At 41.2% G+C, this 10,608-nt stretch overlaps 1 protein-coding gene across 2 annotated transcripts; it reads right to left on the reverse strand.

Annotated features, from left to right (window-relative positions):
- Positions 1-1,117: 1,117 nt before the first annotated feature.
- SRI (sorcin) lies at positions 1,118-9,528 on the reverse strand. Of its 2 annotated transcripts, XM_069006769.1 has the most exons (8): positions 9,318-9,454; positions 8,473-8,556; positions 5,323-5,392; positions 4,536-4,579; positions 3,380-3,527; positions 3,106-3,219; positions 2,591-2,649; positions 1,118-1,896 (listed from the first exon to the last, which is right to left on the reverse strand). In XM_069006769.1, the coding sequence occupies exons 1-8, from the start codon at positions 9,363-9,365 to the stop codon at positions 1,870-1,872; spliced, it is 594 nt and encodes a 197-aa protein (XP_068862870.1). In that variant the 5' UTR covers positions 9,366-9,454; the 3' UTR covers positions 1,118-1,869. The 2 variants fall into 2 exon arrangements, with proteins under 2 accessions (XP_068862870.1, XP_068862869.1); XM_069006768.1 differs by lacking the exon at positions 5,323-5,392 and having other exon boundaries at positions 9,318-9,528.
- Between the last annotated feature and the right edge of the window lie 1,080 nt (positions 9,529-10,608).

Consider the following 10,608-nt stretch of genomic DNA (forward strand, 5'->3'; position numbering starts at 1 on the left):
TTATACAAAATAGTCTAATCAAATCCCTACAGGAAGAACAGCCTTTGTTTCATACTCTTACTAACCTCATCAGCTGTCAAAGTTTTGAACTGCAGCAGAACTGATTTGGCTGCTACACTCAGATGAACTTTATGGACTTCGGTCATTCCATCAGAAATACTTTCTGTAGTATTTCATCTGTTTCCCAACTTCATGTGCAAGGGGACAATGTACTACCAGAATATGGATGTATAATGCTGTCTATACCTTTGAAATTCATTTTTGAGGGTAGAAAGAGAACTAGCTTCTGAAGTGAAACTACAAGCAATATCTAAAGGATTCTAAATTCAAGCAGTAAGTACAAGTTGCTTCTTTAGGTGAGACCAGCCCACTTTGAATTTATAGCCCAGAAACTAAAGACGAGGATTTCATAGTAATCTCCACAAAGCAGGGTATAATACAGTATCTCCGAGCAAGATTCCTGCTCTGAAGAGTTGTTTGTCCAATGATGTATACACGTGTCCATATATATGCACGTATGTATGTATAGTTTTGCTTTCATTCCTTAATACAAAAATTCCTCCCCAAAAGTGCCCTAAACTACTTAAGAAATACAAATACCTTTAACATTCTTCTGGCGTTCTTTGCATTCACAAGCAGTAAAACATCTATCACTCTTCTATGGTAGGCAGAAGTGACCAAAATTAACAGAAGTTTCATTAACTTACTTCATTGGAAAAAAGTATGAACTACCTCTGTACAGTTGTGCTGCTCCCTCTTTCCATATGCCCATCTTCCCCTCAAAAATGTCTACAACAAAAGCAACCAGAAAACTCCCACCTAACAAAAATCCTTTTTTTTTCCCTGAAAAGCCTCAGGCAAGTAAGCCTTGCCTGTCTGTATCTGCTTTCATGAACACTACAGCATTGGTAACTACTGCTGAGATCAGAAAGAGTAATCTGGCAAGATTTTTTTCCAAGTGTGTTTTGACCCGTGTATGTTAGTTGGCATATTGAGGCAGGAGGGCCACTTGCTAGGGGTTAAAGTGGAGGAGATAGAAACATTCCTTTACATGTAACAGAAGTCTGTCTGTCTGCCTGTGAAAGGACAACTGATGCACAAACTGACACAGCACAGCTTTTGTATGTTTAAAAGTGTTTTATGCAGTGACACAAACAAAGAAAGAATCTTACAGGAACAAAGCCCCCTGTACCAGAGCACAAGGCTAGAAGAGTTCTCTGCTATGTTTTGCTGCATCCCTGCTTAAAAGAAGTTCTAGCAGGTAGTCTTAGTGCATGGTGTCACAGGCTTGCTTCATCTCCAAAGAGCTGACAAAATAAGCAACCAAAACTTACTGATGTTCTAACAGAGCAGTGCAAAATGACCATTCCAAAAGCCCTTTCAGTTAGTACATCTGTCTTACGTTGTCAAAGACCAGAGAATATGTATCCTCTGAAGTCATACACGTGTTACTGTTTAAGTCAGAAAAAGGTAAGGTGCAGTCCAGAAACTGATTTTAGTGAATCATGGGAAAAATAAGTAGACACATTACTGAAAATCTTACCATTTGCATGATCTGAGTTATACATAGTGAATTGCAAGTTTATGAAAATAAAAGCATCTTTAATAATCACACATTGGAAGTTAGAGACAACAGTACATAAGTAGTTTATATTCATTATCAAGACTAAAAAAATGTGTGTGAAGTGATACCTTCATAAAATATGCAATTTCCAATATTGAGATACACAATCATTGGAGGACTTCGCAAAGCAAAACACATACTGGAATGTTAAATCATGATCATCCACAGCTTGCTTCCTTTTGATTTAGATGCTCATAAACCTGGAATGTTAAATCATGCCCATCCATGGCTTGCTTCCTTTTGATTTAGATGCTCATAACACACTGTATGAACTGAGAAGAGAATAGCCACTTATTAGATGTACAGCAGAGAACGGCTTTTTACTTTTTCTCCGACAATACTCATTGTCACTACACTTTTCTGTAAAGAAATTCAGTCCACGAACAGTGAAGCTTTAAAATACCTATGAAAATACGCAAATAGTTAAAGCATCTCCTTAATGGTAACAACAACAAAAAACAACAACAAAAAACTAGCACACATGGCCCTCCTCCCCCCACCAAAAAAAATCCCAAACCCCAAAACACCCAAATCCAGAATGATTTTAATCTAGTGTTCTCTTTTAGCAGCACAGATGTGGCTAGGAAGCCCAGACCCACAAGCCTGACTGAGTGTGATTTCTGTCTGTTTCCACCAGACCTCCACCAACTTTTCCTGGGAAAAATGCCTACCAAGCTTTAAAACAGAAAATGAAAAGAAAGTCACGGAAAGTGATGCTAGCAAGTAGTGTAGTTTCTTGGATCTTCTTGAACCACTCTGGTTAGAAGTTCAGAAAAAAGTACACAACATTTTATAGAACTCTGTAAAATACAGGAAAGCTTTTTGAGACAATACTCAACAAGCCCCAGAACTTTTGGGTTCTCACTCTATGTGTAGGGAAGGTAGGCACAAACTCAAATAATAACTGATTAAGTTTTTCTTTTGTTTTACCCTGGAATTTTAATAGATTCCTTAAAATTCACTTACATCATCATAGTGGAAGTTCACAAAACCCTGCTGAGTTGTATCCCTTCTTCTAAAGCATTCTGCAAAAAAGCATTAAGAAAACAGAAACCAGGTAAGAAGAATTACAGATAAACAAAATTTTTAAAGTGTATAGTACTTTCCTAAAATTCCCCAAGTCACATGAAGGAGAACTGATGAAGAATACTGCAGTTAATTCCAAGACTTAATTTCCCATTCTAAATTTTTGTATTTATCATATACAACCCTTTATGTTCTGTTAATAAACAAAGTTTTCCAATTTTGATAACATAACTCTTCCAGTCTCTGGAGTAAAACCTGCATCAGTATAAAGTCCTTTTTTTCATGAGAATTTAAACAATCCTTATCTATAGTTGTTGCACTTCTGCCTGTAGACTACTGAAAGAAACCTCTTTTGTAGTATGCCAAAGTTGAACTGGAGATAAGTGAACAATCAGGTTTTATTAAATAGAAATATATTATGGGGATGACAGTAACAAGGCTATAATCCAGCATACCAGTGAGAGCTCTGAGTTTCACACAGCAGGCAATGTAATCATCGAATGCAATCTTCCCTTGAGTGCTGTATCGCTTTGTGATTGCAGTCACAGCCTGTGGGCTCAGTCTAAATCCTATTTGAAAATAAAAAGTCTTACTGTGAAAAGACAGGTAAATTAACAGAATCCAACACGTTTTCATTGGAAATATCACATATTAGTTACTGCAGGATGAAAACTGTTACTGGGAAATGGTGTAAGTCAGTGTCAGAAGCAAGAACAATTCATAACTTACCCATAGTCATCAAGGCTTTCTCCAGTTCCTGGCGATCCACTGTGCCACTTCCATCACTGTCAAAACTTACAAAGTGTTGCTTCCAGCCATTGACCACAGCCCAGAGTTCTTTAAACTCGTTAAATCCCAGGGTGCCAGACATATCCCTCTGATTTCAAAGCTAAGAAAAACATTTCTTAACTAAACAAAATCACCAACAAAAAAGACAAAAAAGGCATCTCTCTGTAGTTAAAAACTCTTGCCTGAAGGTCAGTATTAGTAAGATTTTACTTTATTTATGTTTCTTGCAGAAAACTAACTGAAGTATCCCCCAGCACAGATGGGGGTAATACTGCCCAAAACCTAAGGTCAGAGAACCTACTCTCCCCATTTCTTCCCGGTGAAACCTGCTAAAGCCATTTCCTCTTTGTGACTTCTACTTTAGTTGACACACTTCTCTTTTACCTGCTGCTATATAACTGTAACCAATTAAATACATAGCTGAAATAAAAATAGATGCCAAAGAATAAATTGTTGTATCAGTTCTCTCGTATTCTTAGTGGTTTGTTCAAGGTGAGCTAAGAGCCCTTCCCGTTTCATTTATGCTTTTTTCTTTTTCAGCAGCAAAACTTTAAGTTTTGGCTAAAAAACCTCCCAAGATTCCAGCCTCACACAGTATATCTAAGTCTTCCATAGGTCCTACTGCTGAATGCCACATACCATTCCATTAGATACTCAAACCTGATTAATTCATGGAACAGGATTTAGGGGGACTTAGATTGTATTCAGGCTGTGTAGTACAAGTATTTAAAATTCATGAGGAAGGATGAAAAATTGGAAAGTTGTCCTATTTGAAAAGCACAATAAGTGATTTGCACAATTTATTCTGGGCCACCAGACGTGACCCTTCATACAGTTAGTGGAGCAACAGTTTCCCAGGCTTAGAGGGATACCACTTGTTGTAAAAAGGTTGGTCACTGAGAGCCTCATTTATTATTACTTCTTCATTCTTTAAAATTAGTAAGAATGGAGTTTTGTAGCTTCTCAATCACAATGATCACAAGACTTATCAAGTAAAGGCTGAATGGAAACTACAAAGCATTTTCCAAATGTTTTGGCACTCTCTCATCTTTGCTTACATAATGCAAAAATGTTTACATTTCGTAGTAAAGGATACATCCAGCATTGAGATCATAAGTCTGCAAGTCTCCAAGTTGAAAGCTGTTAAAATTAGAAAAAGGAAAAATAAATTCTTTTAAGATCATAATCTTCAGTTTTGTCTAAACATAAAATTTCAGATTTATTATAAAGTGAAATTATATACTGAAATTGAAATTATATATATTATATACATAAAAAAATATATTCTAATGCATAAAGTATTATGTAATTGGTTCCCCTGTATGCAGCCATACCATATTTTGATCCAAGCAAGAGCCATTACTTGTTAGAAAAACTGACAGTGGACAATTTGGAGGCAATTCAAGTTGCATTTAAAATTAACTTGCTCTTATCTTAATCCACAACAGTTCTGGGTTTCAAAGTGGTCATTTACGTTACCCCCCACAGACACCACTTGTTCAAGCCAGTTTCACTCACAGAAGCTGTGACTGAACAGGAGGTATCCCAACAGAGGAATCCTGCCACAGATTTTGGTCATTATCAAAGCTCAGTTCAAGCCAAAGCAAAGCATCTTTTTAAGAACAGTCTGTCCATTACAAAACAAACCACTTCAACTCCACAGCCCAGCAGAGTGGGGACCTAAGGAGGCTGAGAAGGCAAGTCCTTGGTGCACAGAACTGAATACAGAGAATTTACATTTCCAAGATATGGAAAGGAAACCCATTTGCCATGCAAAGAAAAAACCCCAGCTCTGCAGAAGGCACAACTACAAGCATTTTCTAGTATGGGAAGAAGATTTTGTGCGCTTTAGATTTGCTTGTTTATTTAAATCGTTAACTTACGTTTATATGCTCCTGCAATCCCTGACTGGGTGAGACATCTCTGTAGCTCATCAGCATCTATTTGTCCATCCTTTCGATAACAGGAGATGTATCAGCTATTGTTTTAATACCCTCTCCCAGGCTGCTTATTCCCAGTACCCACTCCCTTTCCAGTGGCATTCCATTAGCTACCCTTCTCAAGACATCCTCGTAACTGACAAATATAAAAATTCCAGGTTTTTAAAAAATTTTAAATTGCTAGCGGAACAAGCAAAGGCAGAAAGCAAAGAACTTTAAAAGAAAAACAAAACAAACCCAGAAAAGATACCTAGCCACACAGTTGGAAAATGCCTCACTTCCAACGAATCCTGCTCCAGGCCAAATAGAGAAAACAACTGCCAATTCATGGAAAGCAATGAGCTGTCACAAGTGGAGCTGGAATTCTAAGTTTTATTCTTCATATCCCCAACAGGAAGTTTGGTTCACAGAGAGTTTAATTTAACCTCATTCAGGAATGGAATGTTATGTCTGTAGACATAAAAAAATGATGCCACTTCTGTAACGCATTAGAAGATGAAAAGCCGAGTCAGGGGAGATTTAGGTTGGATACCAGGAAAAGGTTTTTCACCCAGAGGGTGGCTGAGCACTGGAATGGGCTTCCCAGAGAAGTGATCACAGGACCAAGCCTGTTAAGAGTTCAAGAAGTATTTGGACAACACACTTGGACACTTGGTGTGACTCTTGGGGTGTCTTGTGCAGGGCCAGGAGTTGGACTCAATGATCCTTGTAGGTCCCTTCCAATTCATCATATTCTATTATCCTGCTGCTACAGCATTTTCCTATTGTTTTTAAACCCACTTTTGAAAGCACTTTTTTTCAAGAACAGGGATATGCTACCAAATGGTATAGTGGGACTAGCACAGCCTGATAACCTTCAGAAATGAAGTATCATTGTTTAAAAGACAAATAGTAGTTCTATGTTAAATGATATTTGAAAAGGTCTGGAAAAAAAAGCAACATTTTGATTCTATGTAAAGTTAATGGCAGCTAAACACAAAACTGTTTCCAATCTACTCCATCAGTCTAATTATACACATGTATTTAACGCTTTATATTTACAGGGGGAAAAGAAGATTTGAAATATCTATTAATATTAAGTAACTAATCTCTTCAAAGGCTTTGTACCCTCTGAAATAAAGATAGGAACTGCGTAACTTTAAAACAGAGGAAGACAGAAAAGCATGACTGTAATCAAGATTAACATTACCAAAAAGATGCTTGTCTTTTTTTTTTAGTAGAACATAAGCAGCTAAACTAGACAATGCATATGGGCTATGCAAACAGGCTAAAAAATATATTACTACTTCCTACAAAGACTCAATTGAATAAAGATTTGAAACAATACTTTTTACTTCTGTAAACAAAGGAAACTAGTTCATCAAGTCAAAGACAAGATCCCTGTTGTAAACTATTTCAAAGAAAGCTCAGAGAAAACATTATATATTATATAGGCATAAAAACAACACAGAGAGCAGCAAACCATAACCAAAACATACTAATTCTTAAGTAAGTACATATGGATAAACTGAGATGTGGCTTTTTACAGAGTTGCACGGATGGCCATAAAAGCAACTGATAATTTTTCTGTTCCATTTCACTGTCTCCTTACAGGGTTTTTACTTCTGCACAGCCACTGGTCCCAGAAACAGACACCTCAAATTCCAAGGATAACTTCAAAAGCTACTGAGTTCATTTCAGTAAGGAATGATTTCTACAAAAAGAAAGTATTTCAGACTATTAACTTAAGTATTCTGAAGTGCTAACTTGATCATACTGGTTCCCCAGCTTCCAGTATCCATATCTATGTTTTGCTGAGGTCCAGCTCCCACCACCTCTTCTCCACAGCGCTGTATCCTGTTTGCTGCTACCCCCCTTTCTCTTTACAATAGGAGCTTATTCATGTTTCCAGCGTCAGTTACTGGCTCCACTGCTGATTCCTGGCACACATCCAGGTGGCACCTGCACACAGAGACATCTCAGCTGGCAGACAAATTGTTAGCATATTCAGCAGAACTCAACTAGGCTCCACCCTCTCAGAGAGGCCTCACTACACAGAGGTCATTCCAGTGTTCTCCTTTACTACAAAAACACATGGTCTAAATATTTTCATAAGGAGTTAGAAGACAGTAAGATACAGATTGCAAGATGCGTTATTAATTCAAAAGAGTAACACAGAGAACAAAACGAATCCAAGTTATGGTGGGAATCTGAACATCAGCTAATATTGCTGAATTCAAACATTCATTGTGGTTGTACCTACCCAAGGATAACAGATCTAAGAGCAGAGTTTTAGATCTGCACACACCCTACAAGTGTGCAATAAATAGCTATACTATGGCCAACAGACACGGAACTTCAGCTCAATAAACCTAACTTAATTTCTGCTAAGCTCTGTAGTACAGTTCAAACAGCACTTACTTCTAGTAACATACATGATCATACAAACAATATATGCCACAAAATTACAGGAAAGAAATTAAAAATGCAGTGCAGAATGACAGGGAAGAAAAAAAAAAGAGTTGTGAATGCCTTTCCTCTAAAAGAATAATTTCTCTATGCTACCAGTAAACCCAGATGCTGGCACAACCCATGACTGCTTTTCCATTTGTGAGTCTATTAACATCATGTAATGACCTCTTTCCTATTAGCATTTCCTGCTCTTAGCCAGGCCATCCCCACAGCCCATGCTTTCCAATGTTTCTGGTTTCTTTCTCCTAAACTTGGCAGCAGTCACCAGCCCAGAGCTGAGTCACGAATCAGTTACAAAATTTCATGCATCTGTATATTCCCTGTTTATACCTATATAGGAAATATAGGCATACATGCATATATTTGTGATTGAATGTATGTATTTACACAAACAATATAGAAACTAACAGCATTATTCAAACTGTATAGTTCCTGTATGTGTACAGCTGTAACACAGACTAATACAGCTATATATAGCAAATAGGCTAAGTAAAACAATTCTGGATTTTTTTTTTTAAACTCGAAATATCAGTTTTTCTCACTGCAAATACTAGGCATTCCTCCTTCCAAAGGTAGAAAATATTCCCCAGGAAAAAAAATCCTGAAGTAAATAAAGAAGTAAATAACATTTTATAGGTTTACCTGCCCTCCTACTGCAGCAAAATAACCAAACAAAGGATCCTGAGCTTGTCCAGGGAATGCTGGTCCTCCTGGGGCTCCTCCATACTTTGGAAATCAAGAAGAAAATTAAATCAATGATTCAGTAAAGGATCCGTACTTATCAACTTATGTTTTTCTGTACACACCATGCCAAAAAAAAAACAAACAAAAAAGAAACTCCCTATGAAAAAAAACCAACAAAAACCCAACAAAACAAAACCAGCTCTCAGTTTCAGTACTGATATACTAATTTCTCGTAATGTAAGCCGACCAGTGTAAAACCTTGCACAGGAGCAAGCCACTGATCTAGATATAGCCTGGTCTATCCCACCAAGGTTTCATTTTATTCTACTACTAGGAGAAAACGGCCAGAAGAAATAATACGGCACTGCAGATTTTTCTTTCCACCTCAGAAAAGTTGAGCTAAACAGATCTCTAGAGGAAATACATGGAGGAATATGCATTAAGTGTGAAAATCTTTAAATAAAACTGATTCTTAATTGAAAATCATGGAATGACACCTCAGCAGAGACTTTCGCCCCGCGGCAGCAGCTGCGTGGGATGTGCCTCCTCCCTCCCTTCTCCTGCGGGCGCAGCCCCGAGTTGGCGCCTGCGGCACCTCCCGGCGGGAGCGGCGGTCGGAGGCCGGGCAGCCCCCGCCTCACACAGCTCCCGCCGCGCCCCCCGGGCCGCCGGCCACATCCCCCCGCGGGCCGCCGGCCACATCCCCCCGCGGGCCGCAGCCCCCGCTCACCCCGCGGGCCGCCGGCCACATCCCCCCGCGGGCCGCCGGCCACATCCCCCCGCGGGCCGCAGCCCCCGCTCACCCCGCCCTGGCAGAACCCGCCGGGCGCCGGCTGCCCGGGATACGCCATCTTCGCCTGGCACCGGCTCCGGCGGTCCGGTCGCGCCTCGGAGCAACCACCCGGATATGCAGGGAGGGCGGCGGCTTCCAGCCCCGGCCCTTCCCGGAGCCCGCGTGCCACCGCCGCCCGGGCGGGGCAAGCGGCGACCTGCCGTCATCGGGGCAGCAGGCGGTGCCGGGCGGTGCCGTCGGGAGCTGAGGGACCACCCCCTCCGATCTCCTCCCGTCCAAGTTCCCCCTCCGGCACGGTGGTACAGGCCTATGGCCCCGCGGCCGCATTTCCCGGCGCAGGAAGGGCGCGGCGCTGCCTCGGGCCCGCTCGCACGGGTGGGTGGGGTGGATGGAACATGGGTCCGTCCGAGCGGGATGCGGGTGGGGAGTGCTGAGGCGGCTGGGGTCAGTGCGGGGCTGCCGGCGAGGGGGAGTGGGCTCAGGTCCCGGCGGCTCCCGGCCAGCAGCTGTCAGACACCCGCGGGAGGCAGCGCCCGTGGACGGAACCGCTCCGCTGAGGAGGAGAAGGGGGAGGAGGAGGCTGCACCCCGAAGCCGCTGGCCGCGGGCAGCAGAGGTGGAGCCGGTCCTTGGCGCGTCCCGGGACTGCCGCTCTAGGGAAAGCGGTGTTCTGTGGCCCGTGTCCCACTGAAGCGAGGAAGCTCTTTTTATGTTCAGTTAGAGGCTGCTCCGGGTTTGGGGATTAGCTGGAACGGCCCCAACTTTGATCCAGCAGTCTCCTCCTGGCTGGAGGAACTCACCGGTACATCCCGTGATTTGCTCCCACTGACCACCCAGTACCCCAGGGAGCAGCATCAGCCGGAATGGCCACAGCTTGGTCTGAGCTGGAACGCGACTTTGCAAAACATAGAACTCCCTACTTCTCCTAGTGAGAGCTATTTAATTCAGTCGCAAGACAATGAGAAATCAGTTGCTGGAGTCTGTATGACTGAAACTACTGATGGAGACCTTGTAGGGTAAATGGTCTGCTGTAAGAAATCTGGAAGCATAACATTTTCTGTTTATTAGCATAATTTCTGCAGAACTTTATAATTTGAGTAGAACCTTATCAATTAAAGCATGCTAATTTATAGTAAACTTTCCATTAAAAGTGTCACCCTTCTCATCTTCTAAGTCATCCAGTAAACAAGACTTCCAGATGTTATCTGTATAGCATATATTTTGTTATTCTAGCACTAATTGCACCTTATAACTGTTAACAATTGCCAGTGACATGAAAACAAAACTGTGGTGTTCTGTGTA

The sequence above is a fragment of the Aphelocoma coerulescens genome, chromosome 2, assembly GCF_041296385.1.
Source record: "Aphelocoma coerulescens isolate FSJ_1873_10779 chromosome 2, UR_Acoe_1.0, whole genome shotgun sequence".
Lineage (NCBI taxonomy): Eukaryota > Metazoa > Chordata > Aves > Passeriformes > Corvidae > Aphelocoma > Aphelocoma coerulescens.

Excerpts from the sequence above, each read along its gene's own strand:
- SRI (XM_069006768.1), bottom strand. The coding sequence starts at position 9,513 with ATGACGGCAGGTCGCCGCTTGCCCCGCCCGGGCGGCGGTGGCACGCGG. Across the intron at positions 4,580-8,472 it reads TTGCTGCAGTAGGAGGGCAG|CTTTCAACTTGGAGACTTGC; the intron begins GTAAACCTATAA and ends TAATTTTAACAG. Across the intron at positions 3,220-3,379 it reads GAAAGCCTTGATGACTATGG|GATTTAGACTGAGCCCACAG; the intron begins GTAAGTTATGAA and ends ATTTTCAAATAG.